This window comes from Plutella xylostella, chromosome 16 (genome assembly GCF_932276165.1).
Source record: "Plutella xylostella chromosome 16, ilPluXylo3.1, whole genome shotgun sequence".
Classification (NCBI taxonomy): Eukaryota; Metazoa; Arthropoda; class Insecta; order Lepidoptera; family Plutellidae; genus Plutella; species Plutella xylostella.
Window position 1 is genome coordinate 2435473 of NC_063996.1, and position 17177 is coordinate 2452649.

At 39.2% G+C, this 17177-nt stretch overlaps 1 protein-coding gene across 1 annotated transcript in view; it reads left to right on the forward strand.

The window, feature by feature from the left end:
- The first annotated feature begins 8908 nt into the window (after positions 1-8908).
- Positions 8909-17177, forward strand: part of LOC105380518 — a 50210-nt gene continuing 41941 nt past the window's right edge. Inside the window, exon 1 of the mRNA XM_048626525.1 lies at positions 8909-10287. Within this exon, the coding sequence (XP_048482482.1) occupies positions 9076-10287 (1212 nt within the window). The 5' untranslated portion in view covers positions 8909-9075. The remainder of the gene's footprint in view (positions 10288-17177) is intronic.

Sequence of the window (17177 nt, forward strand, 5' to 3'; positions counted from 1 at the left end):
ATCATTCTATCAGAAAAAATCAAACTATCAATCACCAAATAATAATAGGCAAAGCATTCCACCGAAATCATTTTATCTATCAAGTTCCGAGCAACAACGTGACAAATGTCCCCTTTGTAATGTGAGCCATGCGCTGTTTTGTTGCACATTATTCAACGAAATGCCCAGCGAGCAAAAACTTAGGGCAGTGAATAAACACAATTATTGCGTAAACTGCTTATACGATCACTTTGGAAAGCCGTGTTATTCTACCAAGCGATGCCGACAGTGTTCAGGGAATCACAATACACTGTTACACGATGCCTTTGCCGTGATCAATGCAAAGCCGCCGATGCCGCCGCGGAACAAAAATAGTTATCATAATTCTCAGAAAAGGAATGAAAACGTGTCGCATGTTTCCAAGGAAAACTTTACGGAAATCTTGTTGTCGACGGCGTTAGTGAAGGTGTCCGGGGCTGACGGCACCCTGCATGTCATGAGAGCATTAGTGGATCAAGGATCCCAGATATCAATCATAAGAGAAAGCGCCGCGCAGCAATTAGGCCTAAAAAGAAAAGCCTGCAAAGGTGTAGTTTTCGGAGTAGGTGAAAAACAAAACAACAGCAAGGGGATGATATCAATTTCCTGTCAGTCAATGCACAGCAACTTCACATTTAATGCTGACGTTATCATCATGAACTCATTAATCAAAAACTTACCAAATCAATCATTTCCAAAGCAATCGTGGCCTTTCATAGAAAACTTGAAATTAGCAGATCCAGAATACAACGTCAGCCGCCCCGTGGACTTACTTCTGGGGGCCGACATATATTCAACTATCATGATGGGTGGGATACTAAAAGGAGAAAACGGTACCCAACCCATAGCACAGCAAACGTACTTAGGGTGGTTACTATGTGGTAACTTAAAAACTTATCAATGCAACGTCGTGTTAAATAACATGCAAGATATCCACAAATTTTGGGAGATAGAAGATATAAAGGATGAATCATACTTATCAATGGAAGATCAAGAGTGCATTCAGTATTTTAACGACACGACTACAAGGGAATCAGACGGTCGGTACATAGTTCGTTTGCCATTGAAAGAGGACATCAATTCTAAACTTGGTCAATCAAAACACATAGCTACAGCTCAATTACGAAACATGGAAAGAAAATTAGCAAAAAACCCGAAACTCGCTGAGGACTACAAGGCCTTCATGGATGAATATATTGCATTGAACCACATGGAGCCCTGCAAACAAACATCAATATTTGAATGTTTTCTGCCGCATCATGCTGTCCAGCGGAGCGAGGCGCTCACATCTAAATTGCGAGTTGTATTCAATGCATCAGCACCAACCTCTACAGGAGTGAGTTTGAACGATCTCATGTACACCGGGCCAAATTTACAGCAAGATTTGCAATCAATCATCATGAAATGGCGCACATATCAATACGCGTGGACCGCCGATATCGAAAAGATGTTTCGGCAAATCAAGGTCAACGAACAAGATCAATGTTATCAAAAAATCTTATGGCGGGACTCACCCAATCAACCAATCAGAATCTATCATTTGTCGACCGTGAGTTATGGCTGCCGTTCATCACCATATTTAGCAATGATGACACTGAGAAAGTTAGCATCAGATGAACGTCATAGATACCCAGCAGCAGCAAAAGTGTTGGAGGAATCATTTTACATGGATGACGTTTGCCATGGATCCCATTCAATCGAACACGGACAGCAGTTAATCATGGAATTGAATTCCCTTCTAAAATCTGGTGGGTTTTTATTGAGAAAATGGTCATCAAACGAGCCGAAACTATTAAAAAACCTCCAAGTACAAGAAAGCAACGACAGCAATCATTTTACGTTCAAAACAGACAGCATATCAAAAACACTCGGACTGCAGTGGATACCCGAAAAAGACGTGTTCACATTTACCTGCAGCATCCCAGATCAACCACCTGTAAAACTGACCAAGAGAATCCTACTGGGAGAGATATCAAAACTATTCGATCCATTAGGTTTCCTGGCGCCTATCACAACAAAACTCAAAATACTATTTCAGCAAGTTTGGCTAGACAAGCTGAATTGGGACGACTTAGTACCCACTGAAATAAACGCTGAGTGGCAAAAAATCAGAGCACAGTTGCATCAAATCAATCAATTTGAAATTCCAAGATGGATAGGTTCACATGAAAATGACATCATTGAACTACATGGATTTTCAGACGCTTCTATTAAGGCATATAGTTGTGTGGTATATGCACGAGCACGGAAGGGAGAGCAATCATACACAGTACTATTCGGTTCCAAAACAAGACTAGTCCCGAAAAAGAAATCACTATCATTACCTAAACTGGAACTAAGCGGGGCGCATCTATTATCAAAATTTATGCAAAAAATCTATCAAAGTTTCGAAGGTCAAAATACTACTATCGAATTGCATTGTTGGTGCGACTCAATGGTGGTGCTTGGTTGGCTGAACGGAGACCCGTCAAGATGGAAGCCTTTCGTAGCTAACCGAGTCAAGAGCATCAGCGAAATCATACCGAAGAACAGCTGGGATTACGTAAGCACGGGCGATAACCCCGCTGACGCAGCAAGTCGTGGCCTCTCCGTCGAGCAAATGAAAAAGCACGATTTATGGTGGAATGGCCCTTCGTGGCTGGCGACATTTCACAAGGAAGACAAGCGAGACGAGCATAAATACACAACTGATCAAGAATTGAAGATAAAACAATCAAATGTGGTCCAAAAATCGGAAAACAATCAGAGCATTATAAATGATTTATTAAACGATCATAGTAACCTAAGCAGAGTAGTACATATTGTAGCATGGATACTACGTATGCATAAACAGCAAAACACGACGAGGCCGGCTTATCTCACATTACATGAGCTGCGCCGTGCGAAATTAGTTGTCATCAAAAATATTCAAAGCGAGTACTTTGAGACAGAAATAGATCAGCTGAAGCAAAACAAACATTTATCAAGCAAGAGTAATTTACTAAATTTGAATCCTTTTTTGGACGAACAAGGCATATTGCGCGTGGGTGGAAGGTTAGCAAACGCAAACATACATGATAATATGAAACATCCAATCATTGTGCCACATGACAGCAGATTCACAACTCTCATCATTGATGAAGCACATCAACATACCTTCCACGGTGGCCCCCGACTGACACTCGCCAACTTAAGACAGCAATACTGGGTAATGGGCGGCAATAGAGCAGTGAAAAAGCAAATCAGAAAATGCATCACGTGCAGGAAGCAGAATCCTGAGATGTCACATCAACTAATGGGTGACCTTCCAGATGCCAGAAGCAACCCTGAGTACCCCTTTTATCATACAGGCGTAGATTATACGGGTCATGTGGAGGTCAAGGCAAGCAAAGGACGCGGGGTCAAAACAAACAAGGGCTACATAGCAATATTCGTCTGTCTCGTCACCAAGGCGGTACACCTGGAGCTGGTGTCGGACATGACCAGTTCAGCATGTTTAGCTGCCATCCGTCGCCTAGCAGCAAGGAGGAATGTGCCCAAGCACGTTTATTCAGACTGCGGCACTAATTTTATTGGTGTGAATCGAACAATACAAGAGCAATATCATGAGCTTCAGCAAGTATTCAGTGATAGTTTTCTTGCAGAAGTCACAGAAATGGGGATCGAGTGGCATTTTAATGCTCCATCTTGGCCAAGCGCTGGAGGCCTTTGGGAGAGGGCTGTGCGGAGTCTAAAGTTTCATCTCAAACGTGTTGTGGGAGATCAAAAGCTAACGTTTGAAGAGTATGCCACACTGCTCAGTGAGATAGAAAGCTGCTTAAACTCACGGCCTCTATGTGCATTATCAGAAGACCCAGAGGACCTCGATTTCCTTACACCTGCCCACTTTCTAACTGGGCGCGCCGGGTCAGCCATCATTCAAACTGAGCAAGATGCGAGAACGCGTTGGCACCTCACGTCGAAGATGTTCCAGGAACTCTGGAAACGATGGAAGGCAGAATATCTGACGCAGATGTCTTCTAGAAGCAAGTGGTTGAAGCCCAAACCCAACATCAGCATTGGAGATCTGGTCACTATACAAGATGACAACTTACCACCGGGTAAGTGGCCAATGGGCAGAGTGACAGAGTTACATCCTGGGAAGGATAACCTGGTCAGAGTCGTCACTGTGAAGACCAAAAATGGTTATATCAAACGTCCAGTAGTAAAGTTATCAGTTTTACCGCTGGGAAAACCGCAAAATCAAGAGCAAATATCAAGTCAATCTGTGGAAAACACGTCGGAGCAGCGGCAGCAGAAAAGGCCCAGACGCATGGGGCTCCATGCTATTGTTACAGCGTTATTATTTTTTATGACGCTGGTTTCAACATCCACGGCACAAATCAACATATCACTCCTACCCAAAAATCAAAGCATATTCTTCGACCCTATTTCAAAAATTGAGCTAATACGAGATAAGTGGACCCTCGTAGTTTACTACGACATGGCGCCGTATTGGACTGGAGTCGAAGCCTTTAATAAATTATCAGCATACCTTAATAGCACGTGCCACAAAATTGACCGAGACACTAATTGTCAAATGATCTTACTAAAATTACAGCATACGTATCAAGAGATAAGCTATTGTAATGAACTACTACTGAATCAGCATTACAACGAGCACGCTAGACAGCGTCGGCGCCGAGGTCTTATCAACGGAGTCGGCTACTTAGCAAATGCCCTGTTCGGAGTACTCGACAGCCAATTCGCAGAAAAGTACGCCGAGGATATCAAACTCATAAGAGCCAACCAACAATATCAAGCAAAATTATGGCAAAATCAGACTTCAGTAGTAGAAGCAGAGTTCAACTCATTAAAACGCATAGAAAGCACTATGGAAAAGCAACATAAATATATACACAAACAACTTACAGCTTTAGAATCCTCAACAAATGCACTACAGACCCGAATTCAAGATTTAGTCATGATACAAGACTTCACATTAACAGCATTGGCCGGAAATCATCTCCTGCTAACCCTGAAGGAGCTACAAAATGTATTGTTAGACACAATCACCGATATTTATCACGGACAAATAAGTCTACATCTTTTAACTCCCACGCAACTTAGAACCGAACTACAAATAATCAGCAGTCAGATGGCGAAAGAGCTCACGTTACCTGTAACTGACCTACTACAGAAACTACAAGAAATATATAAATTACCGGGGAAGTTGCTTTATCTACTTTACTGAATCTTATGCTCGATAATCGACTGAAAACGTTATAATTTGATCTGTCATTATTTTCACTACTCTCATTCACTTCACTCACTCTCGGCTGACGGTCAGCCGTGCTCTGCTTTCGCGAATTCACTTCACTAACACTAACACTGGAGCCTGATCTGCCGGCGGCGGCGCCCTTTAGGGACGCACGGCTCGGCTGCTGCGGCTGCGGCCGCGGCGGCGGCGGCAGGCACCACCAGCCCGACGCCCGTCGTCTTCGGATCACCAACACCACGATGATAGTTGCTAGTATGGCCAATGTTCCGTAGCCAACTGAATACTGATGCACATCGTGAAAGGACATCGTACTCATATCTAATGATTTTGCATCTGATTTCAAACCTTTTATCTTTTCTCCTATCTCTGCTAAGGTTTGGTTGATTGAACTTCCTTCATCTTTCTCCGGGACTTCATGGGATGTCACGCTAATATTGATGAGATGATTGATCTGATCTATTCTAGGATTGTTTATACTGGCGGAAATATGTAACGTATTGTAATGGTGTTGTATGCTATGCAATGTGAACTCTTTTCCTCTTGCGACCCGCACAAAAGGTCTACACCATAACATAACTAACAATACCTTTTATTCCGGTATTGCCAAGGAAAGCTCGCGGCAGAAAATTTTACTTACTGAAATACCTAATCAAAGTATTCCAGGCTCCAGCCCATCATTATAAAACTCATACGATTGGAATTCAATATGAGATTATAAACAATACCAGGATATGTAGGTACACCGCCGAATTTGTACAAAGAATGTTGTTTATTTATTTCATAATAAAAATAATATTTATACTCATCATACCGCTCCCTCCGTCTATCATGAATGCTGGTAGATAGACTATTTATAAACCACTCTAAAATACACCACACTAATAAAATGTTTACGACCGACAAAGTATTGAAACTATCCAATTGATACCTACTGCTACTCTGTGGAATAAATTAATTTGGATTACAACTTAAACGACAAAGGAAGTTTGTTAATTGTTAAAAATATATGAGTTAACTAATATGCAACTTAGGGAAGTAAAATAATCTAAATGCCAATGCTTACCTTAATTAGATTAGATAGCAACGGTGGTGGTGTTGGTTGGACGAGGAAGACCAAGTACAGGGTTTTTATAATACTTCTATACTGCCTGATTTTGACTTTTGGTCATTAGGGTTCCGTACCTAATTTTTTTGTTATTTTAGATCGGTTTACGATTGATTGATGGAACTGGAATTAATAAACTATACTCTGTCAATTATATTATTGGTTTTTAGACAGTTCAAATCCCATACATATTTGACGACTGCAAAGGAAAACCAACTTTACTTACCAGACATAAGGAAACGTCTAAAATACAATAACAAGTGGAAGCTGTATAGTTACTGTTTATTGGAATAATGTTAAATAATACCTACCTATTGACAAATAATTAATAATAAATAGTCTTAAAAACTGAAAATAAAGAAAACAAAGGTTTCTTAGTGAGGAGCTGTATTGAAGTCGATTATGTTATCGTAATCGTATCGAAATCATTCGATTTACATAGATGCGGGTACTCACTTACTCATCGCTTTTTATGGCATCATTAACATCCTAGCACGTCTACTTCGATTAAGTGATTTTAACTGATAGATAATCATGTGTAAATATAGCTTAATAGTGTAGTGTAGCCCTGTAATTACTACTTACATACATGTAGAAAAAAAACAAATTTAAATAAAAACATATTATTAATACTTACTAATAATGTACTAAACAAATTTCTTTTCAACGTATACAACAACAATTACTATAATCGTTAAAAGTGCCACAGAAATTATAGGTAGAATCGAAATTGGGTGAATCATTCGCTAAATTCAGTGCATTGACCCTTGACAGTCTTGACACCCACAATATCACACACACACACATATTCCCAATTGCCCATTCATGTGTGAGGGTCAAAAAAACTTGGTCCCGTCTAATTGAGCTACATTGAGACGATTAGCGATAATTACTGGCTGGCTGTAACATGGACTGAACTAAATTGGACCGAATAGACAGTAACATCTGGTTGTCTGTGGTAGTGGAACAAAAATTTAAATATATTTTACATAGGTACTTTTATCAAAATTACATTCCTCCAAAATTTTTAATAAGTTTAATTCAATGAGATATACTAAATATGCCATGCTTAGTAAATCTAGTTGAATAATGTTCTTATTGACATTACATGCTTTCCAACCACAGCATTTGAATTTTTCTACCTGTAAACATTTAGTTCAATTCTCAGTGGAACTACACAAAGCATGAACTGGCTTCGTCTCTATGAAGATATATTTTTGGCATCTGCACTGCACCGGAGCCATTAGGCCATGCGTTTCCACATAACCGGCCATAATACAAACTGCAACTTAAAACAGTAGGCCATTGACAAACAAAGCAAACCATAACGACGTATAAACCCCGGCGTAGACACCAGGAAAATGCATTGTGTTTGGTTGAATTTAGAGATGAGATTGCAATAACTGGCATGCGTGTTCTGATTTCTTTATGAATGAGTTTGATCCATATAGTTCCTCATCTGATGTGCGCTTAGCCATTCATTACTGAAACATTGAGAAGGTTTGCCAAGCTGCGGCCGCGGGCTGTCCACAAAAAACTACCACTCCTTTTCAATCAAAAAGATTTTGGTGAACACTTTTTATAGCTCTTTGTATTCTTATTTTGGTACACTAACGCAAGCGTTTTCCGTCTCTGTGTATTGTTTGTGTCAAATAAGTAGGTAATGATCAGATACTGGTGGTTTATCTCGCGAATGAATATTAAACAGTGACTCCTGCGCAACGTGTAAAATGTCAACAGGCATTGTCATCATGTCAGATCAGATAAGAGCGACAAATATTTGAACTTCAGTAAATAAGAATCCATGTTCCGAGAAAGTAAGTGGATGGGTCGGTACCTAATTACCACAACCTACCTCTTATTCGGCCATCAATGCTGAATTCCCGTTTTTATACAAAGGTACGATACCGTTAAAAATCCAGCAAGCATACCTGCATTTTAACTTCCACTTTACAAAAGAGAAATCTTTTAACATGAAAAAATCTTAAAACGAGGATCCGGAATTCTTCAGGTTGGCATCGCTTTCCTTTCCATGTAGATCTTGTACAATGTACTGCGCCCGCGCCCGTTGTGCTTCATTTATCTAACGCATATTGCATTTGCTTTTAGTGCGGTTACGCCATGCGGCGCGCTGCGCCACGGAAATAACGTCGAATATCGGTCAACTCGGCCAGCGGCAGCGCTCGGTATGAATGCATCGATTTAATTGCCGGCCAGCACAACACTATCGCAGCAGCCGCGGCGCGCGCGGACGCTTCCGTCCCGGTTCTTTTTTCAAATAAGCGCGGGAAGGTCGCGCCGCGCTCGCGGGAGTTCCTACCGGCATTTGTTTATTATTTCTTTCTTTTTCCGGCACGTAAAGACAAAGGAAATAAACAAGCAATGCATTCAGCCAGTACGTAAATTTAGAGCAGTGAATATCGGTAGAAATAAAAAGTTAACTTTGTTGCTCAAATCGCTATCAAGAAAAGGTCACGTCTTGGAGATGTTTTCAAGATAGAGTTGTTAGGTGAAGAAGAGCGGTGCGCGGTGTTGTCGCGGTGCGATAAGCAGTAATCGCGGCCGAGTGCAAATGTCGCCAGATAATTGCGGAGCTCTGCGGACAGTGCGGCGCGCGCTGCAGCCACATTATGACGGGATTTTGAGGACCGGTTGTTCGCGGAAAACCGTTGATTCATCGGTTTGCAATATTGTCATGAAGTGAGCGGTGATAATGTGTGAGGTCGCGAGTTGGCTGCCGCCCGCGGCGCCGGGCACTCCGCCGCCGGCCGCGCCCGTGCTCGCCTGGCTCGCGGTGCTGCGCGCCTCCCCTGAGGAATACGACCCGCTGCTGGCCCTGCAGCCCCCCGAGCAACCCCCCGACCCTCCCGCGCCCTCCCCCAGCGCGTCCCCCGACAGCGCCTTCGACGAGATCCTGTCGCAGCTAGGCAAGGAGATCTACAAGCTCGACGAGTACCACCGCCACCTCCTACCTGCAGAAAAGGAAGAAGTGTCCCTCAGCTTCCTCAACATATTCGACCAGTGCCTCGGCGAGTTCGACGTCGTCACTCAGTGTTATGACCTAGTGAGTAACAGTGAAGTGCACGTGCATCAGCCCACAGTGATATCGAACGCGGAAGAGCAAACAGTGACTGTGAATGGACGCACAAACGGACACAACATGGAGTGCAGTGATTGTGAATCTACGCTATCGGACGTGTCATTCGTTACGAGCACACCTGCGAAGGAAAATGCGCCCTTAAACATGGAGAGCCAAGTGAAACCCGTCCCCTTACCGCGAACTCGATTAAAAACTCCATCGTCTTCCTCCTCGTTTTACGACACGATGGATGTGAAGCCGGAACAAGTGACGGTCGCGTCCGACTCTGACTCCGAGAGCACCTGCTGGAGCTACCAGGAGTGCAGCACCGACGAAAACGACAACAATAAAGACCAATACGCGGCGGTCTGGTCGCACAGCTCCGGCTTCCACAACTCTGACGAAATACTACGGAAGGTGCTTACGCAGAACCTGGCGACAGTGACGGACATACCGTACGACACGACGGCGGACTTAGTGCACGATTATTCCGTGTACGCGCTGAGCGAGGTGGGAGACAGGTGCGGCGACGCGGGCGCGCCAGTCGCGATGACGGCGGCGCGCGCGCCCGACGACGGCTACGAGCCGGTGCGAGACGCTCTCACAGACGAGAACATCTACGAGGAGATCGAGTATGGGTACAGCTACACGGATGAAGGGTGCTCGTGTGGCGGCAGCATCGAGGTGGAAAGCTGCTCCATGAGCGCTAGTTCTGAAGGCGTCGGCCGCGACAGCCCTCTGTACGCCAACTTAAGGGACCACGACGCGTATGCGGTCCCCAGCGATGTCATCGCCTGGAAAAACAGCCTTCTGGATCCCTTCTACAATGACGACGAGGAAGATGAGGTCAGTTCTGATGAAGTAATAATGAGATTTATTTGATTAGTCACGCTTGTTAAGTTAGAATGCTTTGGTAGAGTCGTTAGAGTGCATTATGGCTCGGCTCATCTGCTGGTCATTAATGTGTTACCTATCATGCGGACAATGTAAACGAACAGGAATATTATTGAAGAAGACTTTATGTGTCATCAATTAATATAATATAATTACGGTTAAATAATCTCCAATGAGACGTCCCATTTTGGGTTTTAGTCACTTAAGCGTTATTTTATTCAGAACATAAAATTGCAACAGTAATCCTTAATCCTTATTTCCAAAACTTTTTGTTTTTTCCAATAAAGATAAGGAAAAAAATACTTTACTTAATGCAAACACTATTATGTTTGCCAATTCCCACAGGAAGAGGAAAGAAAAACAAAATATTATTAGCAAACGTTCGTTATTATGAGAAATCTTAATACAATTTTGTTTAAATAACAAATGATACGACAGACAATGCGTCCATCCAGTTATCAATTCTTATTTTTAGGATTCAAGCTGTACTACCACAAAAAACTTTAAACACTGTTTAGTGTTTAAAGTTTTTTGTGGTAGTAACTAAACAGTGTTTAAAGTGTTTAAAACGAAATTTGACAGATTTTGTAGTCTTTTGAAAGCGCTAAACACCGTTAAATACTATCTTAGTTTTTGTGGTAAGGCCCTAACTAATTAAGTTAATTCATGAGTTTCATTTAACATAAAACTAATATACCAGCTACAAGACTCAAGTTAAAAACCTTATAATCAGTAATCTTATTGTTTAATTAACTTATTTAGACTTCTTGATAAGACTAATTATTATCCTAAAGGACTAAATACTCTACCGTTTAATAAAGTACACAATGACAGTACTTAATTAAATCTACGAAATCATTAACAAATTAATTATTTAAGTAGAGTAAAGCTTATGTGCACTGCAGTCATAAGATAATACATGTTTAGCTAAATAGATTTCCAAAAAAAACGAATCTACTTCTTAACTGTTCTTTTAAACTTAAAATGGTCTATCTGAACAATAATATAATTAATAAAATAAATAAATAAATATGTAAGGACATCTCACACACGGCCATCCGACCCCAAGCTAGGCAGAACCTGTGTTATGGGTGTCGGACAGCTGATATATCTACACAAATACATAGATAGATAGATACTAAATATAAATATCAACACCCAAGACCCGAGTACAAATATCTGTCTTTAAACAAATATCTGCCCCAGCCGGGAATCGAACCCGGGACCTTCGGCATAGCAGTCAGGGCCACTAACCACTACGCCATTCGACCGTCAAAATTATCTGGTATCAACGGTATTCATACCCATTTCACGAAAATAGATTGGTCTGAAATACATAAGATTACTCAATACAATAAGATACAATTAACCCCTTATTCATAGGACGTTTTAGCTATTGTTCTGTTTTGTCTCCTATCTGTCAAAGAACAATAAGGGGTTACTCTTTATTAACAAAAAAACGTAAACAAAAATAAGATAATATTATCTACTATAGAAGCAATCTCTACCAGGTATCCAGTAGGAGGGTTTTTTTCCGGTCTGATCCTATTTTAAACCATAGAAGACCTAGGCAGTCATTTTGAGTTAGTTCGCTGTCCTTTATTACTAAACTAAACAAGTAATTACAGTAACGACTCAAAACAAGTTTGAATGTGGACATAAGATTCTGTATTTGTAATCTTGTTGCTGGTGCCTATTGGAGCATAATACTGTGTACTTACTGACATGGTTTTAGCATGCGAGGCAATATAGAAACCATTTTGAAACTTTACTGTGATTGCTGTCTTGGTCAATCGAAATTAAATTTTTCGACAGATTTGCTTAAGTTATTAAGTGCCAATTTCTCCATAGTCGGTTAGAGCATAACCAGGTATTATTGCTTGACTTTTGACACATCTGTCAAGAATTTTATATGGAAATGACGTATAATTGATCAACCTTTCCTTTCCTTTGGTTACGATTTAACCGACTTTTGTGAAATTGGAGCTTTAGTTAGTATTGATGACTAATAAGAATAAGAACATTGGCTGAGGATTATGAGGATGACCTAGGACAGAGTGTTGTGGTGCTCGTTGGGAAAGATCTATGTCTAGGAGTGGACGAATTTTACGTATTGATTATTTTAATCAAACATAATTAATTATCTCCTGACTTTTTGACCCACCAATGAAATGGCTACAAATAATGTCTTCATAACATTGTTACCATATTTATGACTTATTCTTATTACAGTCATTTCCTTAACTTGCAGAACTATTAATTAAACTAAGTACCTAATAAAAACGTTTTACGTATCTCATGCATAAATTGAACTCATGTTTATATGTTTTTTTTCTTCATAGCGTTTTGTTTCTACACTTGGTTCAACAGACTGGCTTTTGTTACTTTCTTACTTATTTAAATTTTAAATATCGTAAAATGAGTGGTCTATGGCCATTTAATGAGCCAGTCCGTTGATTTGCGATGTCTCCGTGTACAATTATTGTTTCTTTCTGCTCTTTAATTTATGGATATTGATAATTAAGATAATCGTGTGCGTTTTATTTATTTTCTGCCGTTTTTATGAGTGACAACACTTATTTTATAAGTGGAGGTAATTGAAACAATAAAAGATGTTACTAAGGGTTCTTAGTGGACGTTTGTTGGTTGATGATGCACATAATTTCCTTCAAATTGGTGGGACGAATGTCAAAAGTAGGTACTTACTAAATTTGATGTACTCCCTTGTTCGGTAGGCAGCTAGGCAGAGCACGTGCCTAGTAAGGTACTAGGATGCTTTTTATCCCGGAATACCACGGGATTCCCATCAAAGACTGTGCGAAGCTCGGAAAGGAGAGTTATAATCAGTAATTAAATAAAAAAATAAATAAATAAAAATTATTTATGAATATTAAAAGTTTGACGAACTTTTTTATAACTTACGCACTACGAAGTTATTATGACTATTACGTTATTATTAGGTACAAATTCTATGTATACATTGTATTATTATTTATTATTTAATCCTTTATTCCACAAATATATAAAAAGTGTACAAAGGGTGGACTTAATGATAAAAGCATTTTCTACCAGTCAACCCACAGGAAGTACAGGAGAAACTATGTTAAAGGTGTGCAAAAAATAATAATAAAGAAACTGCAATGTCACTCAATAATTATTGTACCTAAGAAGAAATAGAATACATAAATAAATAGAATACATAGTACATAACGTGAAGATATTTGTGCAATGCCAGATGGCACTTTATCCGCCCTATATTTTATTATGATAAGTGGTGTCAATGTTCTTGATACGAGTATAGTTTTATAGACTCGTATATACTTAGGTTGGCTATGCGTTACACTGTACGGTTTTAGTGCACTTTTTAAGTATTACCAATGATAAAAAATTATGGTGTGTTGCAAATAAAATTGATTGAACTGAATATTACGTAAAACATACAAAAACAACTGAATTACTAACCGCAGTTTGTCTCTGAAAATGTTTAGAGATAATAAACTCGTAGTATAGTATAGTGTGCCTCAATGTTATTTATGGGACTTTTTAAAACGACTAATAAATAGAGGGAGGATCTGAATAAATTTGTCCGTAGGTAATTACATATATTTTTTATTCGTATCTGCTCACAGCTCTTAATTTTAATTTAGCCCTTCTTCATCAACTACAAAGTAACTACAATGTTCAAGTATTGGCACTATTATAAGTATGTGTACAATACAGGCCGGTCATAAAATACATACTGGTCGAAAACAAAAGAAAAAAACATTTGAAAAAGGAAGTCCGAATGTCTGTGAGACGATCTCTGCATACGAAATCATCGCATCAATCAAACGTTCCTCGAAATCGGTTATCAAGTTTGCGCATCTCAAAATGCATATGGCGGGCACATGTCACCATAAATTAGGGTAAAGTTTTTTTAATATACTTTAATGAACTTTAAAGTAATATTGTTACTTATGTACCTACATTTATGATTACTTATTGAGAATTTGGCGCAGTATTTAGTAGTTCGATGTTTACTAAAATTGCGTGTCATAAGATATAATGGGCTACGTAACGTTTCCATAGACGTAGACGCATGGTAAAGTACGATTAAGAGGTAGGTAACTGTCTAAACGTCATTAACGATGTCGAAATCTTATGAGAGATGAAAAGGTAAGTATTCATACCAACATGCCAAAACTACTCAAAAGAGCCATCAAATCGTCATCGTTGATATAATAATTTGCTTATGTAAGAAATAATTAAATTTTAAGTGAATGCATTGAATACTTACCTACCAGTTTTTTATTTACTTACATTATATTGGCCTAACTAGGTACAAGTTAAGATTTTATGATGGTGTGTGTGTTTAGTATATTTCATAATAACCTCAAAGCGGGTCATATTCTAGTAATTATCTTAAAAGCAACAAACCACAAATGTCATTAGTTACAACAGCTTCATAATTCCACTGCCGAATGCCACAGCCATTATCAATTATTCTGCACAATATCATTACATTAATTTAAAAGTTAATCAAAAACAATTTATTAACCAGTTGATTGCCATCAACATCCCACAATTTAATCAAACAGGTCCTTTGACACCTCAACGTGCCACTCAAAAACAGCCCTTAATCAAATGGTACTATAGTCATAACCTCTCCTTGATATGTCAAATGAAAGGACTAGATTTAAATGAATGTAATAATCAGACGTGTAGACGCCTCGGTTTTAGTTAGGTCTAAATATAGCAGCTGCTTAGGTCCTGTATAAGGACAGGTTGGCTGGATGGCACCTGTGTAGATTGACTAATGAGTGAGGTCTAGAATACTAAGTAATGTGCATTGTTAATTGCGTGTGCACTTTGTAAATGACAGTGACTAGCACAGCTGTCAGTGTGACAGGCATAGTGAATAACTGAGACATATATTATTGTAAGCTAAACTTCCAACTCAGAGTAATTTAAATAATATGTACCTAAAAGGAAAATCTCTTTTGTATCATTAAAAATGAGGTAATATATTATAATAAATTTCAATGATACAGGTCTTTTCAGAGGTCATAATTATCTGAACCAAGTAAACCAAGCTTATCTGCCATGTACTGGAAAATATCATAGCTTTTTAAAAGATTCACAAGATGATTCAAACAAGGTAACGGATATCCTTAAATAGCGGTTATAAATTTTATGAAATATTTAAATGACTTGTAATTTTATGTGTGAGATGAGAGTGACACAGCGTCAGAGGATTCAGAGGGCGACCAAATTCTGACTACTGGAATATGGCCCCAATGACGTCATTATAGGTATATACCATAGGTATATGACGTACTTAACCATTCAGTTAGTTAACTTTGATAGTATCTGTGATTCATAGGTGTATATACATAAAAAATAAAATTATCTAACTCTGAAGTAGGTTCGAGTCATATCAACTTATCTAATGTAAACAAACCGTAGTACAATCGTAGGCATTATTACTTTATTAGTAGCATTTTATACTTCGATGTGATATAGAGGTGTTAATAAGTACTTCGAGTAGCTACGTGTCTGAAAAACAGAAGTTTATTCGTTTAAATCAGTTATCATTTTTGAAACGTATAAGTACATAGCTCAACATCATCATCAGCCAACATAGCTGCTGCTATATAGTTATAAGTCCTTTGTGAGAGCCCGAGGTGCACAATAAAACTCTGTCCTCGACCTTCCTCATCCAACCTCTACCACTGGCCAGCAATCTGTTCATGGTCTCTAGTCTCTACCTAGAGTAGATGTGTTCTATGGTCTCTATTCAAGAAATATAACAACACCTTTTACTTTTTGTCCACCAACCCGCACTTGGCCAGCGTGGTGCATTAGGCCTAAACCCTTCCTTCATTGGAAGGAGACCCGTGCCCCAGCAGTGGGGACGTAATGGGTCGTGATGATGATGATGGTCTCTATTCAAGAAATATTACAACACCCTTTAGAACATATTATTATATCTTCTATTAATACTTACCCCAAACTCAAACTATTACTAAGAAAAAGCGTGAAAAAAATTAAAACCATAACTTCCTCAGTATTTAACTAAGCTAAACAAACGCTCTACAATGTAGGTCATTGCTCTCAGGGCTACACTAATTGTTTACAAGTAGGTAGATGGTGTTGGTGTGGTACAGGCAGCAATAACGATTTTAATGTTTTAATATGTTTTCCTGAAAGACTAAATAAATAGGTTTTAGAAAAGATATGTTGCGTACATTACTGGGTTAGTAAATTCGTTAAAGTAAGTGCTTAAATAATCTATAGTTAAGTTCGACTACGTAAATATACGTCTACGTCTATTTATAAATGTTTCATAAAGAATGATCACTACAACTTCTGAACGTGACCAGCCCCCGTAATATTATGTAACTCCGAGTGGGGTTGGTTGGTATAAAATGGCTGACAACTTAGAGCATTATTAATTAATAACTTTTTACTGACTTATCTGATTTCACAAATGTTTATGTTGAATGTAAGGATATATTGTTAGGCTTCTTGCATATTTCTTTCACTAAGATTTTTGGTGTTTTCGGTTAATAAGTCTCTAAGTTGATACCAATTATCACCGGTTGCTAACTCTCAAAAAGTTACAAAATACGGGGGCTGGGGGGACACTCTACATGACACAAATCGAATTGCACGACAGCTTTCGTTTGTTTTTGGTCAGTATAGAGTAACCCTAATAACTGTACGAGAGTAAAAAGTGTGTATTGTAAAACCATAATTAGCCCTTTTAGGGATCCCGTGTTAAACACGCGTCCCGTTACTACTGGAAACTGCTTTGTTTACCTTCGAATTAGCTGTTAGCATTGTAAATTCATCTCGTTTGG